This window comes from Pholcus phalangioides, unplaced genomic scaffold (genome assembly GCF_987345545.1).
Source record: "Pholcus phalangioides strain wild (caught in Gottingen) unplaced genomic scaffold, Ppha-v1.0 ptg000008l_1, whole genome shotgun sequence".
Lineage (NCBI taxonomy): Eukaryota > Metazoa > Arthropoda > Arachnida > Araneae > Pholcidae > Pholcus > Pholcus phalangioides.
In genome coordinates this window covers 26447162-26464224 of record NW_028301601.1, presented here as the reverse complement: position 1 = coordinate 26464224, position 17063 = coordinate 26447162, and the positions used below count along the sequence as shown (strand labels likewise).

The window sequence follows — 17063 nt, the reverse complement described above, 5'->3', positions numbered from 1 at the left end:
CGCGTGATTATGCATAATAACAAAGCGCCGCATTGTTTTTATGCGTTCGTTGATAAACATGATAAGTTATACTACATATGATATTTCATATACATATCGTATTATTATATCGGGGTACGGTCGTAAAATTTCTTATCATTATATCGGGCTCCGACTATATTCATCACTCATACTAGACCATAGTTTCTCAATTTTTTTTGTTTCATCACCCCCCCCCCCCTTCTTAATAAATGTTTTCTTCTCATCGCCCTTCACCTCAAGAGAGCCAACACATAGACTCCTATGTCAAACCCAAATCTCCTACAGCTCCCTGGACCATTTATTCCATCGCCCTCAGGGAGCGATAGTGTTCACTTTGGGAAACACTGTACCAGACTCATTTTAATTTTTTTTTTCATATGTATAAAATTCACCAATCACACTAGAGTATTATGCATAATCACAGAAAAAGACAGTGAATTTCAAGTATTTATCAAAAATAACCAACGATACTTGGTTGTTGTGCGTAATCACAGGTAAAAGTGGAAATTATCACAAAAAATGAGTAACTTTGCCTGGTTTTAATTTATACAAAAATTGCCACGGTTTTAAGACAAATAAATTATTTAATTGTCTTAAAAACGTGGCAATTTTTGTATAAAAGTGGAAATGTTTTCAGTTGTGTGTGTGTGTGTGTGTGTGTGTGTGTGTGTGTGAAAACAAATTTACAAGCGACGGTTGTGGTTATTATGCATACACGCCGGTAAAAGTGATAATTTACCGGACACTTGGGTATTACGCCTAATCTCTGATGATAATGATAAATTTATCAAACTTTGCTAAGACGGTATTAAGTATGCATGATAACCGGCTATTATGTATAATAACCAATTCCGATTTATTCACGTTTACCGTAGCATATACCCTCAATTTTTTTTAATTGCCTCTTTCACTGAACATGAAAGTCTGAAAAATATTTCATATTGAAATTTCAGTTCATTATTATTAGGGCTCGGATTTCTGTGTTTGCATATTTTTGTATTTTTGCATATTTCGCAATGTGATAGAGCATATTTTCACACTCTGTCACTTAACTACATAATTTATAGGCAATTAGTGAAGCCGCTAGATTCGCTCATTTCTTCTATTTTATATCTATACGACTTGGAGTATGCGTTCCTTCGGGATGCTCGAACGAGGACGTCCAGCAGTTGGCTAATATCAGTGAGTTCAGCATTGAAAATCCATAAAAATCAATTTATTTTTGCTACTAATAATAAATTAATTTCATGGTAAATAAATCGTTATTATAAATCTCTCTTTCTTTGGTTCTTTTACAGTCGGAGATTACTTTTCCCTGAATGCGAGTGTCTACAGATGCGAATTAGAGCAAGAGAAAGAGTTCACGCCGTCCATTATTTCTGTGATGTAAGTAAAATAGATGAATATAAAATTTTGGGTTTCTTCTGGTGTCTGCACTTCAACCGAAGTGACCATCCCGAATATTTCTTACTGCACTGGGCTCTGCTGTGATTCCTCAGAGGCGCATTTATGATTTTTCCGCCTGTGGGCTACACAAATTTTGCCGCTCTTCTCCTATCCTAATTTTCCTGATCAATCTTTCCTCAAATTTACCAACCTAGGCTGCAACCTGCTCAGTCCCCACTCACTGTTACTACTGTAAACGCGCATGTGTCTCTAAAGCCGGATTTTCCTAGGCGCAGCGTGAAAACGCTGATTGGTCAAGCAACCTGAATTTCAGATTGTTCGCCAATCCCCCCCCCCCTCCTTCACGCTGCACATAGCGCAGAAACCGTAGTTCTAGGAAAACCTGGCTTTTGTCCCACTTTTCGTCACTCATATGCTTGCACATTTTCTTCGTCAACCTTTTGGCTTGTCTCCTCCCTTACTATGTCATTCCTATGTTTAAACACTCTCAGCGCCACGGTTTTTGTCACTTCCATGAGCACACACTCTCTAGCTAGGTCACACTTTTGGAGATTCACTGACTTCGTCCATTGAACTCTGGCCATTTTGGTTGCTCAATGACCTAGGTGTTTGCTCTCTAGGTTTCGGTCATTCACATGCTTACACGCTGTTTCAGTCATTCACATGCTTACACGCTGTTTCAGTCATTCCCATGCTTACACGCTGTTTCAGTCATTCACATGCTTACGCGCTGTTTCAGTCATTCACATGCTTACACGCTGTTTCAGTCATTCACATGCTCGCTCTAGGTCACTTTTACGATCACTCACTGACCTGATCCCACGCACTCTAAGTCACTCTCTTGCACACTCACATGCTTACACACTATTTTGGACATAAACCTCTGTAGATTACTCATTTGCCTGCTCACTGACCTGGTCCTTGGCTTTCTAGCTCACTCTGTGGGTCACGCCTATGCTTAAACACTCTCAATGCACTCTTGTCAAGTCACTTCCATGTGATCAAACATTCTTCTGTCACTCTTTTCGCAACTCCTACGCTCACACACTCTCTAAGACACTTTTTGTCATTCATCGACTTGGTCCATTGCTCTCTAGGTCGCTCTATGAGAACTGAACTATGAATGAACTGTAATTCTCATTTTCACACCCACATAGCGAGATAATTAGCAATAAAAGGAATAAGAAAAAGCATTTTTTTTATATTGGAAATAGATTTCCACAGTCAATGATTATAGAGATAGATTACAGGATGAGCAAATCACTGAGCCGCTGCTATCCGACGCGGGGTCTTGTGCATAAATTATCGTGGGGGGACCTCTTCGAGGAACAAATGTACAGGTTGTTCCAGGGGTCCTGACCTCTTTTAAAAAAATATAAATGAATAAATGTATTAAAAAAAGGGCTATTAAAGATAGAGGGAAACGGCTCAAACAATTTAGAAGAGAAGATTTGAAAGTTTGTTTTCTTACTAAATACAAGTTTTCTACATGCGCACACTTTTAGTGACGCGAAGCCACCGTATATAATTTCTTGTCATGTTATTTGTAACATGGGTATTACAAAGAATTGAAATAAAATGACTGGAAGTAAAGAAATTTTTCTTCCTAAAATAATTTCTTGATTTTATTCCTGCGGTGCTGCGTGTTGACACGAATCTTTTTAATTGAATAATTTGTGGTGGTTTTTCTCTTCCACAACTTCTGTGATTGTATTAAATTCTGGGCGGTTCAAAAAGCTGGACCTGTTTTAAAATATATATATATATTTTAAAAAAAACGTTGGGAGATGAAAAACAAACGGCTTCGAACGCTCCACAGAGAAGGTTTGAAAGTTTACTTGTTTTTTTTTCTTACTTCCATGAATGTTACAAAGAACATGGGAAGAAATGCTATATAGGGTTGAAACCCCCTCCCCCAGTTGCTAAAGGTGTACATGTATAAAAGTTGAATTTAATGTTAAAAAATCCACTCTCTGAAACCAAGTCTTTTAAGCCGTTTGTGTCTGTCTTTACAGCTTTATTTTATTATTATTATTTTCTCAGAACAGGTCAGGATTTTTGGATCACCCTGTTTTCCTGTAGAATTTCTTGTATAATTCATAATTTCCATAAACATTTTCATAGTTTAAATGCAGCCATCGTGATGCGTTACTAAAAAAAAATACACTAATTGATTTTTTTTTTTTTTGCGTCTGTGTGTGTTACAACGAATGGTCCTCTTCAAGAGTGGGCACTGGTGTGACTACACTATAGAGAGATGCTACGCGCGGCCCGTATAGTAAACGATCAACAAACTGCGACAATTTAACATAACAAACTAAGTAAACGGGAACACAGCTTGGAAATACGTTATGATATTGATATTTCACCTTTTTTTTTTGTTAAATGTATATATTTTTTCGAATTTTCACATTTTGTTTTTTGTTGTTTTTTTCAGAACGATATACAGTTTCTTGGGTTTGTTAATGCTTATAGGATCATTGATCGACCTGTACAGACATTATTTCCACAAAGGTTTCAACAGTGAGTCCTGTTATTCATCTTAAGCCGGGATTAAACTATGAAAGTTTGATAAAAGATTTTTTTACAAAACTTGGCAAAAAGCCTTTTCCGCCAATAAGCCTTTTAGTTACATTCGCTCAAGGTGACCGATACACTTATTCTTTGCGTTTGTCAAGTTTTATAAATTAACATTTACAAAACTTTTATACTGTAATCCCTGCCTTACAATGCCATACGATTTTATAATATTCGCAATTTTGTAGTAATTAACTAAGACCAAGTATTTCATATATTTATTTTTCGTATAAATAAATAAAATATGTTCTATGCTATATGTAGCCTAATCACATATACAAATACAACGCCACAACAGGCAAATTGCCCAACGGGGTGGCTGACTTAAGAACATCATGGATCCCCGAGCCATTTTTTGGAGGCCCTACCTACTACTGCTACACCACACATGCACCCTCCCCCCCCCGCGGAACCCCCAACGAATCGGTACATGCGGGAATGTGCGCGTACGTGTAGTGAAACCTGACATGAAGTTTTTTTTTTGTTTCTCTGTAATGCTTGTTATGTGTAGTGCTGCCATCTGCCACCAGTTTTTCTAACTATGAGTGAAGTGTTATGATTGAATGATTTATCGCTGTAGGACTGTTGCTCTCTGTGGCGAGACTTTTTAACGGGGAGATCGGCTCGCATTTGCGCCTTGAAGTTGGGAACCACAGAAAACCAACTTCAGCTGACCACCACTGTGGAGTTCGAACCCGGATCCTCGCATCGCGAGTCCGTCCAGACCAGTCCGTCACTATAACCACTCGACCCCACAGTCGAATCCCGTTGTAACAAACTCCAAGAAATCACTTCGTCATAAAGGAATTCCAGGTTTTTGCATTGTTCCTATGCAGCGGTTCTCAACTGGTGCTCCGCGGAGCCCCAAGGGCTTCGTGTGCACCTCCCAGGGGCTCCGCGGTGACTCGAAGAAAATAAAATAAATCAGTAAATTTGACAGATAAGTAAATAAGAGAGGCCTACAAGGTTCTGCCATAAAAATTGTGTACGAAAAAGGGCTCCAAGAGTCAAACAGGGCTCCGCCATACAAATTATATGCTGAGAAGGGCTCCGCGAGTCAAGAAATGTTGAGGACCGCTGTTCCTATATAAACTTATCTGGCGGATTAGAAAAGTGTTCGTTAAAGCGAGATTTTCGCTCCAACGGTATTCGTTAAAACTGTATTCGACTGTATATATACTAAATTTCGATGTACAATATACATAACGCAATGTACAATTAGGTATTTTTACGTATTCCTCAGATGCATACGCAAGGATATTCTTGTGTTTCTCTCTCATATCCAACTTCAAGAAGTTTTCGGACACGAAAACATCATCAGAGACTCTGAGCTGCCTCAACGGGATTCGGTTCCTTTGCATGACTTGGATTGTGCTCGGACATACTTATCTCATCGTTAACTACCAGATTTTTCGTAAGTACTTGCTTACCTGACAATAATAATTGCGCATAACATTTTAGAATGCCAAAGCAACTATTTAACTTACAAACAGGTTCCATTCCGAACATAGGTCTCCAAGTTGCGCATATTTAACATATCCCACATATACGAAAACGACGATATGCAGTACACGACAAGACACTATCGCCAACAACATACGTAGTTAGTTATGTATTTCTCGGATATGGTACTTAGAGATTGACTAGAATTATTGTGAGATATTTCAGGGATAAAATTCTACAGGGATTATACTATACCTCAGGGGTTTTTAACGGATGGTCCACGTGAAACATTTCGCCCACGGAGCTGTTGTCTAGCCCTACGACCAACATTAGAAAATGCTTGAAAACACTGAATACGATTAATTCTACAATTAATGAAAGAAATAATTTTGGAATTAACTGAACAAGTAGTTTCAGAATGAATAAAAAAATAATAATAATAACTCGAGAATCAATGTGAAAAATTATTTCGTAATTTGCGATAGAAATTGTATTTCGCAATTGACAAATGGATACTTGCATTATTATTGAAAAGAAATGCTTTCAATATACAGGGTGGTAACTATCGACCGCCCAATAATTACACACGCGATTTCTTGTGTAAAACTACACTCATGTCCATAAATTAAGGATAATTCAGAATCACACGGAAATCGAAATCTAAAATAAAAATTTCACCTGTAGAATTATCACACACATCTGCAAGAATGATATGCAAGTTTCAGGAAGCCACCAGATGATGCCGATAGTACGTCACAATGACGAGAGTGTAAGAGGGGGGGGTATATAAGGAATGGTGGCAAAGAAGTGAAATTGTTCACAAGAGTTCTGTAAGGCGCTCAGTGCCATAAGCGATATGACACAGAGGACGCATGTGGATACTTTTTTTTACGCGGTTAATTATCGGCCGCCTGGAATGTGGGCGTACTCAGATGGAAGTATCCGAGGAACTTGTAATTGCCCAAAGTGTCATCTCTAGGCTTTGGCAACGATTCCAAGATAATGGAAATGTCAGTAGACGTTACAGTACAGGTCGCCCCCGAGTTACAACGCCGAATGAAGACCGGTATTTGGCAGTAACTGCCAAAAGAAGCAGACGGAGCACAGCATCCGACCTGTCTCGTCAGCTATCTGCAGCCACGGGTACCACAGTTTCAAGGCAAACCGTGTACAGACGTTTGGGAGATATTGGTCTATATGCTCGCAGGCAATATCATCATTCATATAAGTTTTTTGTTTTTAATGTTTGTCGGCAATTTCATGAATTATCGGGTTTGGGTGGGGGGGGGGGGTATGATCACATCGATCACCCCCTGCCCATAGATACGCACCTGGCTTATGGTATTGCCATTGAAATTAAACTTTCACTTCTGATAAAATCAATATCACATTCGGAATAAGTGCCCCAAAAGCACCATAAAATCACTGAATTTTTTGTTTTCAGAACAAAATCACTATTGAGAGTACTGCAATCAATAGAAAAAATCTGAAACCAAAAATTATTTTGAATAGTTCAAATCATAACATAATAAGTTTGATTAAAAGTTTCCGATACGGAATAGCGATTAGCTATAGCGATAGTACTTTTGTTCAAAGATGGTGGGGGAAGTCGACCTAATATTTCAAGGAGCTGTACGTATGAATGAAGGTTATCCCCCAGCTGTTTTTTCTCTATTCTTGATTTAGTAGATTCTCATATTTGTTGCAACTTAGTCTGGCTACGCACTTTAAGCGAGGGGGTAAACACCCGCAAAACTCCGCAGTGCAACATCTGGTTTAAGATGTGGCTAGCACAGAGTGGTGATTTTAATTGCGTTGCTGGGATGGACCTCGCTTTAGAATTGAGACTCGCGAACGCACGTTTGACCTCAAAAGTAATTTCACATTACATTGCTTACCTGTAGAATTACAGGTAAGCAATTCAATGAGTTTTCTTGTAACAAAAATCATGTTCTCAAATCTCTCCCGAGTTTTCCTGTTTTAAAGATACGTTTTTCGCTCTCAACTGATCTGTCGTGTAGTAAACCGCTAATCAGTATCATGGTCACTGCGAAACACTTCAACGATCACCTTGCCGTTGCATTCGAGATACGTTCCATCTTTGTCTTAACTATTTTTAGCAGAAAAAAAATCTTGCATTAGCACGTTTCGTCCTCATAGGTACCAATATCTGGTTGCAGCGCCCAAGTGGCGCAGTGGTAAGATGCTCGTCTTCCACTATGAAGGTTGTTCAAATCCACAGCCAAAAGAACATCAGAAAATGTTCTTTACTTATCGAGCCTGGGGCGACCACCGATTGATGGCACCTTCAATTTCCATCCAACTCCACTAGTTGGAAATTGCCATATGGCGATATATGACTGGAGTTGGTGTGCGGTAAAGTGAGTATGTATTTGTTTGTGAGAAATGCATTTATAAAATCACGAAAAACAACACGCATTGCTTTACCGGACATCAATTCGTTTACGTGAATGGAAAACGAATTCATGATCAAAATACGTGTTTTTACTGCACTATGGAGATGAGACCTCAACTTTGACTAATGAAGGAATAGAAAAGTTCACGTGGTGAGCTAAGGAGGCGAGTCAATTTATGTAAAATGGAATCGAGTCTGTTAGACACCATGCGCGTGCTGGGGGGAGGGGGTTAATATCGCCGATAAATTCCCCCAATGCAGAAATATCGCCAGTAGCCGTGATTCGCCGAGACCACTAAAATATTTATTAACGTACCTTCGACAATAAGCCACATGCTCGTAACTCGAGAAGGGCCTTATTCCAGGGGTTCTCATCCAGGGGTCCATATACCCGTTGACAGTCATTGGAAAAATTTCAAAGAATCCCCGGAGCTTCAATGATCTTGTTGTTTAAAATGATCTTATATATATATTGTTGTTTTTCATTATACGAGAAATATACTGAGTATCATGTAAAGGTTTCGAGGTCTTCATTTTATCGGCATAACGTGTATGCTTTGCTTCCATTTTATCAGAGCAGACGGGATTCATAAGGATTACGTGGAAGATTCAGAACAAATGCTTTATACGATCTATCTACATTCTTCTACACATGACATATTAATCACTTCTCTAAAAGGTCTCCGAAATATAACTCTTTCACATTATGATGACTTTTCTTAAATGCATCATGTTTCCAGCAACTGAGTTCATCAAATTCACATTGTTTTTGATATTATGCTATCTCTCTTGAAAGGTGGGTTGGAATCCGTCAGGGACTACGCCAAAGATTTCGCTTTCCAGGCAGTGGTAAACGCTTCAGTTGCGGTTGACACATTCTTCAGTATCGGGCAAGTTGAAACTTTCTTGTGATGAAAACTGTTAATGAATTAGAATGCAGTAAAACAACTCTTAACGGACAATCCTCAGATGGTGTCACCAATCTTTTACGACCAAATAATATTTCCCCTCCCCCACCTTGTATACTAACAGTATACATTTCAAACCCATTGATTAACGGTCACCCCTCTTTCACGGCCAATTTTTTTTTTGTCCCACCGGTGACCGCAAAAGAGAGGTTTTATTGTATTTGAATAATTTATTCTCAAATATCAATTTCTTTTTATATTTCTCACGTGGCGTATATCACTCAGATTTTACTAACATTATTATCTTTTCATTTCCGTGTAGAGGACTCCTTGTTGTGTATGTGACAGTGAACATTGTACACGGAATGGGCAAAAAGTTCAACGTTGTTATGTACATTCTCCACCGTTTATGGAGGTAGCATTTTTCTTCTACTAATATTTATTTGCGTAAAATATGAAATACGAAAATGTATCTCATTACATTACACCTCTAATTATATTATCCCCGAACGATAAAAACACTTTGATTAATTATTTTTCAAATAAAATAATTTAAAAGAAACGATAAATGGAAATTATAAATTGTGGTTTGTATAATAAAGATTAGATTTACAAAAAATTAGTTTTTAACCATAAGCAGAAATAGCTGAAAAAAAAAGCTACTTTCAGTGCAGCTGAATAAAAAATTTCCATTCTTTTCAGTTGAGTTTTGTGAAAGATAGATGGCAATCAAACTCATATTTGCATATTAAATATAATGGAGTAAAAAAAAAGGTGGTTCAAACAGAGAACGTCAAAAAATAGTGAAATAACTATCAAAAAGAAACTGGAGTATATGCAGGATGCATAGATAACAGGAAGTATGGCATTTTCCTGGCGAATCGTTGATACTAGAGATATATTTTTCAATTAGAGAAAGTATCCAAACATCCTATTTCGTTTCTTCTTATTTTGGCGCAGAATCTTCCTGGTTGGCTCACAAATACCACATGGTGATTGGATATCAGGCATAGAAATCGCCAATTCTGAGCCAGACCATTTCTTTCCCGCACAACGATCGAGCAGGGAATTTTTTTACTCCGAATATTCTGAAGGAAAATGGACTGCTTGCTGATGTCACGAGCAGCGTGCGGAGGCCTTCTATCTCTTGGAGGTGCTGATAGTACTCAGATATGTCATTTATGTTTCAAGGGGTTTTATGGTTATTAAATAAAGAAATCAAGTTTCAACACAGTGTTCGTGCGCTCAAAACCCAATAGGATGGTTGTTGCCCTGTCTCTCCTGATGCCAACAAAACAAAATCTACGTTTCTAAGTGCAATATTCACTGAGATATTCCAATTCGAAAAAACGGAAGAAATTTAGGAAAGAGCGTTAAATGAGGACAAATCGTTTTACCCGCATTCGACGCCGTTCTTATCCAAGTTTCCTCCATTTTTTGTTGGCATCAGGAGAGACAGGACAAACAGCTTTTTAATTGAGTTCTTGGCGCACGGGGTCGGTATAAAATGTTAATTAATCGGTTTTTTTTTCAATTTCAGTAGCTACATAACCCATTGTCATGTGAATAATATATCCGATTTTATGAAAATTCTGAAAATTGAAAATAATTAAGTCATCTATATATCTAAGGCGATTAATTTTATCACAAATTGAATTTTCAAAATACTGTCAAAAGCACTGAAAAAACTATCGTCCATAGAAATACCAATAGTTTTTCTAAATAGATCCATACTATTGAAAAAGTCGTTTTCGAAAATGCAGAAATTGGAGAGATTCAACCAATCAATTTTTGGCTTATTAATACAGGTTTCATATTTGTCAAATAAAAATTCACAAATTTTCATCACATCATCATGAGGAATGTTTGTAAACGAATTGTCAAAATCATACGTTTCGATGGATTGCATATTTCCAGTCCTGAAAAATTTCTAACAACTGGCTTCATAATAACAATGAACAAAATTTTTGGACGTTTCTTTGAAGGATGTCTATTGTTTGTTATGACGAAAAAATTACATTGTCCCCTTAGCATTTGTCGAACGGTATAGCTTAGTAACCCGAGGGTCTGGCCGAAACTAAAAATGTGGTCCGTGGTGTGTCAGCGGCTGAAGACCCCAGCGCCAACTCCCCGCGGATGCCCTGGCCGAGATTGGTGATGCCCCTAGGAAGGAGCTGAGAACCACTGGCTTAGTTCGTTAAGAATATATCTGGCAAGACGGATGGCCTCTTTATAAGAGAGGTTGGCCTTCTCATATTCTTGGCCAGGATGTGAACGTTGTTATTATTTTTTTGGCATTATAAATTTTTATTATCAAAGGTAGTCTAGTGGTCTAGGGCGCTCACTCGGAAAGTGAGAGGATGCAGGTTCGATTCCCCGCAAGGAAGTTGAATTTTCTCTCTTTCCTAAATTCATCTTCTCTTCAGCCGGTTGATAAAAACCTTCATATGAATAACGGAGAGTTACATCATACAAGGATAAATCGCCACCTAGTGGCAGGTAAGATGTTCGTCTTCCACTATGAAGGTTACCGTCAAGGTCCATGGGTTCGAATCCAGACAAAAAAGAACATCAGAAAAAGATTTTTCCTATAGAGCCTGGGGCGACCACCGATAGATGGCACCTTCATTTCCCCACCCAACTCCACTAGTTAGAAATTGCCATACGGCGATATATGACTGGAGTTGGTGTGCGGTAAAGCAGTGTCACAGCAATTATGAGTTTTGGCCTCAGTTAGTTCCCGAGTGCATGTACGATCCCGTTCAGTGCCCACGAACTCAAAGGAAAGATTGAGGCATTCGTTGTCTTTGTGGTCTAGGGTGCTCATTCGTGCAGCGAGAGGATATGGGTTCGATTCCCCGCACACAAGGACAGATGAATTTTCCCCCTCTTTCTAAAATTCAATTTCGCTTCAGCTAATTATTAAAAACATTCACATTATCGAAGGGCCTGTTGAAAATTCTGGGAGGCGGGGATTTCACTGAAGATTCCCAGCCTTGAGATCAAGACTCCTTAAAACTGAAATTACTCTAATTCATTGGAAGAATCAAACAAAAGAAATATGTAAAGTGCTTTGAGAAAGAATTTCGAAAAATTCCTGCATCCCCTGCCCCTGATTATCCGGAACCTCGAACTTTAGAGACTTTAAGGTATACTGGAACACCCTGTTCGTTTCTCATTCGAGAATTAGCATCAGGCATATTTGAGTTAGTGTCATGATAATGGCGCTCTTCTTCCGATGAGGGTCACAAACGGTGCTCACGTTCCGAAAAAGATTGAGGACGTTTTCCGAGAGTATCCCGAAAAAAATGTATCCCGAATAATCATCATTATAAGAAAATTCCAAAACGTATTACTGTTTTGTGATTATGTCACCTTCTCGTCTTTTCTTTTCAGAGTATTTCCTGTGTATTCGTTGACTGTGGCGTTCATGTTTATTGCCGGTGTTATGGGTGGCGGCCCGATCTGGCACGAATCGGCAAACGACTTCTTGGAGAGCTGCCGCAAAAATTGGTGGGCAAATCTACTGTTCATCAACAATTTCTACGATGCTGAACATATGGTGAGATACAGTAGTTGGAGAAGCAGTTTTTGAGTCAGTATAATGTAACTATTTGATTGATTTGAAAGACTTAAAAAACAAAAATTGAATATTGATGTTCCATGTATTCAGGGCTATAGCTATATAATAAAGGCTGTTTCATGACGCGTCGGAATCAGTACAAGCTGACGTCATGCGTGACGTCATTGCTCAAACAGAACCTAGTGCACTCTCTGCGCTGCTATGTTTATAAGGGTTGTTTGCAATCGTTTTACTGAATTATTTCCTACATTATCTTTCTGATTATTGTCATTCGCTTCTGCATATTCAATAGTCATTAAAAAATTTGAATGAAGAAATTTCGTTTTTTCCCCTTAGAATATTTTTCTTGTATCCATTTCAGTTAAATTACTTACGTTAGTTAATTTCAATCGGGTTGATTGAAAGCCAATTCGAGACAAATAATTTTAATTATCTTTTGAACTTTCACAAATAATTTTTGAATATATTTTATTTCATTTGAATTAGGTGTAGCTTTTAGGAGTGTTGACTTTGTTATTACCAACACAACTGCAACATAAAAACATAGAAATCAAATATAGGAATAAATCCTAATTAAAATTTTTTTTTAATTTTAATTATAATATCAAAAGCCGTATCATTCAACTTACCAGCTATTGCTTGGATTAAATCCATTTCTTACCTTATAGATAATAAAAATATTATACGCATATCTATGAAACTAAAAAATCACCCATTAACGAGAGATCACTCACTCGCTAAAAAGCTCTGCATTGTATGCGCTCTATCACCTTTTATACATTACATGCTCTTCAGTTTCTTTGAATTTCTCGTTGAAACAAAATCAGCTATAATGTATTTTTTTTTATAAAAAAGCACTGAGAATATATTTTTCTTCCCTTCCTATTTGCATAGTGCATTCCTCAAAGCTGGTACATTGCTTCCGATATGCAGCTGTATATTGCATCTTTAATTGTGTTGATACCGTTGTTGAGGTAAGGACATATTTATAAATAGTATTCATACTCAGAAATTTTAAAATCTGATGTGAAGATTTTTAATTTCCGGATCATACAGGGTATCCTGTGAGTGTTAGCACGGCCTTCATCTCATCAACCGTCCGTCGTAGATGTATGGTTTCAAATTTAAAAAAAAATGCTCAAAACGTGTTCGAAAATTACCCTGTATCAGTATTGGGAGTGCAAATACAGTGTCACAAAATAAAAATAAAATAATTTTATATGGTCCCCCCCGTCCTCTTACTTCCAATTAGAAAGCTGTTGCCGTGTATCTCTTGAGGGCAAAAAATCCACGTTTCTAAATGCAATATTCGCTGAGATATTCGAATTAAACACCCGGAAAAAAGTTGGGAAAGGACAGCGTAAATGAGGGAAAGGAGTCTGTGTTGCGTCCGTTAGCCTTTTGTTGTTCTTTCATAACTTTTCTCCGATTTTTTTAAATTCGAATGTCTTGGCGAATATTGAACACGTACTAACATGGGATTTTTTCTGTTGGCTTCAGGAGATACAGAGCAAAATTTTTCTAACTGGAAGTTAGAGGACAAGGGGGGACAGAGTAAAAATTTAGATTTTTTATTTTGTCACACACTGAAAACTAGTACCGGGAAATTTTTGAACGCCTTTTGAGAACTTTTTAAATTGGAATCATGCCTGTACGACAGACGATTGATGAGATAAAAGCCGCATTTGCACTTACAGGACACCGTATCAGGATGTTTCGAAAGAGATCAGTTAAACTTTTGAAAATGGATTTTTGAGTACCTAAAATATAAGACTCGTTCTGAAAATTGAATTAAAATTAATGAAATTTGTGAATCAATTCAACACTATTTTCATATAATAATCAATTCATTTTCAATTAGATTATTATATGATGTGTATATATCTGTAAGGTATACGGTATATGAATATTTCATGTAATTTCTTCAGGTGGCCGAAAGTTGGCCTGACTATTGCTGCATCTGGCGCTGTGCTGTCGATGGCCCTGTCTGGAGTTATAACATATCTATATGACTACCCCCCAGCGATGCTTTTTGCTCATCCCGATCCAGGGTAAGAACGTCTGATGAATATTCTATGGGAAAGTATCGTGTGTGTGTTTAGAGTCCTTTAATATAATTCATTAATTGCTTAGAGATAAAATTTACTCGTTGCTGTAGTTCAAGTATCTCTTCAGGGGCGGCTTAAGCGAGGGTGCGGGGAGTGCGATGCACCCGGATGGAAGCATAGGATTGTAAGGAGAGGCAGCCTAAACTTTCGTTTAGACACATAAAATTTTTAAAATTTCGAACAATAAAAAAACTACACCACGTGCTGTCACCCTTTTGAGCCGTAGCCTGACAACGAAAAAGTTAAGAAAAGTTATGGGAGCAGACCCGGTGTTGTAATACCAGAAACAAGAATGGACTCTCATCACAGAGGGCAAGTGTGCATTTGGTTCGGCCATGATTCCCCACATCCTGAAGCAGGGCTCCGCTGGGCTGAGATCTTTGGGGGACCCAACGTCAGATTTTTCATGGGCCTTTCTATAGTGAATTTACATTGTGAAAAAACAAAAATGATGAGAATCGTCTCTGGTCCCGGGCTGAAGCCCTGTCGGCCACACCCAGTAATTTTTCGGGAGCGGTCAAATAAAGGCAAAGAATTGATTTTGGTTCTCAATTGTGCAACTTAGAAACATTTCAAACTTCTCCAGTTTCCGCCCTGAGAACCTTGAAGTAGTTATTTTGACGTTAACAAGATTCAACTCGATTGGGAATTAATTGAAAAACTCAGTCCTAAAAGGATGGGAAAATATGATCGCTCATATCAATGAGAACAGTAATGTGGAAAAAGTTGTGTGGCATAATTAAGAATGGGGAAGTAATCTTTAAACAAAAGAAACGGGAGTTTCTTCAAAAGCGGGGACGCATGGTCAAGTGAATTTCGTTGGGTAACCATTGATGTGCTGCTTCAGAAGGGTAAAAGAATCTGGTTTATCCCAGAGTCCTCTTGGCTGACACCCTTTCATCCTCTCACCAGGGTAGTCTTTAGAGGCGGCACGTGAGATTTTGCACCTGTGTGGCAAGTGAATTAGAGCCGCCCTCCTGGGTATTTTCAACATTCACGGGGTCGATAATCACATTAAACGGCCATCAAGTCATTTTGCTATTCTTTATATTAAAACATTTAGGACCCGGTTTTCAATTTTTTGCTCTCGCGAGCAGATATGATACCAAAATCATAACGAAATTTTCAATTGAAGATGCATTTAAGGATTAATCAGAGACTAAATCAGGAGTTCTTAACCTTTCTCAGCCGCGACCCAAAATCAATAACAAAATCATGGGACTGTTCGTTTTTCGAAATGAGTGAAACCAGTAACGCCATAAGTACATTTATAGCAGGCTGTAAGCGGATCGGATGACTCATCCAGTAAACCCCTCCTAATCAAGTTTGGATCGTGACTTATAGCTCGAGAATCTCTGGCTATAAGAGGATTTGTACGACCCATTTTCGGAAGCCATTGCGAATCAAATTTGGATCGTAATAAATGGCTCAAGAATATCTGGCTGAAAAGAAAAAGACATTTACACGATTCATTTTGGAAAAAGACATTGCGAATAAAGTTTCCGTCCTGATCCGTAGCTCAAGAATACTCGGTAAGTGCGTTTATGCGACCCCTCTCGGAAGCCCCTGCGACCAAAGTTTCAGTCGCGACCATAGGTTCAGGAAACCCTGGATTGAATTATGCAGATTTCAATTCGATTATGTGTCAAAGATATCCTATATATGGGTGGATTTTCTTCTTATATTTGCTACAGACTGTGCTTGCGACTTAAGAAAGGCTCAACACCTATGTTCTAGTTCACTTAAAACGAAGAGTTATCAGTCAATTATCTCATCCACTAACTACTCGTATATAACGCATGAACATGTGGGTTTTCGGAATGAACTTTTAATTGCAATGAAATTCCCGGCTCAATTGCATAACTGTCGTACAGGGTGATTCAAATTGATTGTCCGTATGATAAACCGTTGATTTTATATGTAACCGTTGATTTTAGATGTGTGTACTTTCAATTACAAAAGTTTTCAAATGGCATGCGGTTTCTTTAAATTATTGTTTTAAGGGAATGTCGTACATAAAAAAAATAAAAGCATTAACTTTTCATACTGTCTCCGTGTGCTAAAAAACTCAATCAGAAAGTGGTTGCCCTGTCTCTCCCGAGGTAAGAAAAAATTCCACGTTTATAAGTGCAATATTTCCGGAGATATTATATAGAATTCTCCTTAATTAACGAAAAATTAAGGTGAAAAAGCATAAATAAGGTGAAAAAGCATTTTCCGTTAGTTCATGCTAACGGTTACAGAATTAATCCTACGGGCAACAAATACAAAAAATTTTTATCATTCACATGATAAGTTCGGTTATTATACATAATAGCCGGGTATATTATTTGCAATCTCGCATTGTGGTAAGTTCGATATATTTCCTTAAATTAATCACTTTTACCGGCGATTGTGCAAAATTACCCAAGCGTCGTCTCGTTGATAAACATGATAAATCGCATTATATATATATGATATACTGTACATGATAACGCGCATGTGTTGCGTTCTTACATCGAGGTACGATTGTAAAATTTGTTATCATAATTTATCGAGGTCCGTCTATATTCGTCAAATATACTATAGTCTCATTTGGCATTTTTATTCATATTTATCAA

At 37.9% G+C, this 17063-nt stretch overlaps 1 protein-coding gene across 1 annotated transcript in view; it reads left to right on the top strand.

Annotated features, from left to right (window-relative positions):
• LOC149084109 (nose resistant to fluoxetine protein 6-like) overlaps positions 1-17063 on the top strand; it is a 38735-nt gene that overhangs the window by 13373 nt on the left and 8299 nt on the right. The window contains exons 3-11 of the mRNA XM_089234458.1: positions 1089-1203; positions 1320-1407; positions 3866-3951; positions 5249-5419; positions 8661-8754; positions 9095-9187; positions 12169-12334; positions 13250-13329; positions 14284-14406. Coding sequence (XP_089090584.1) covers positions 1089-1203; positions 1320-1407; positions 3866-3951; positions 5249-5419; positions 8661-8754; positions 9095-9187; positions 12169-12334; positions 13250-13329; positions 14284-14406 — 1016 coding nt within the window. The remainder of the gene's footprint in view (positions 1-1088; positions 1204-1319; positions 1408-3865; positions 3952-5248; positions 5420-8660; positions 8755-9094; positions 9188-12168; positions 12335-13249; positions 13330-14283; positions 14407-17063) is intronic.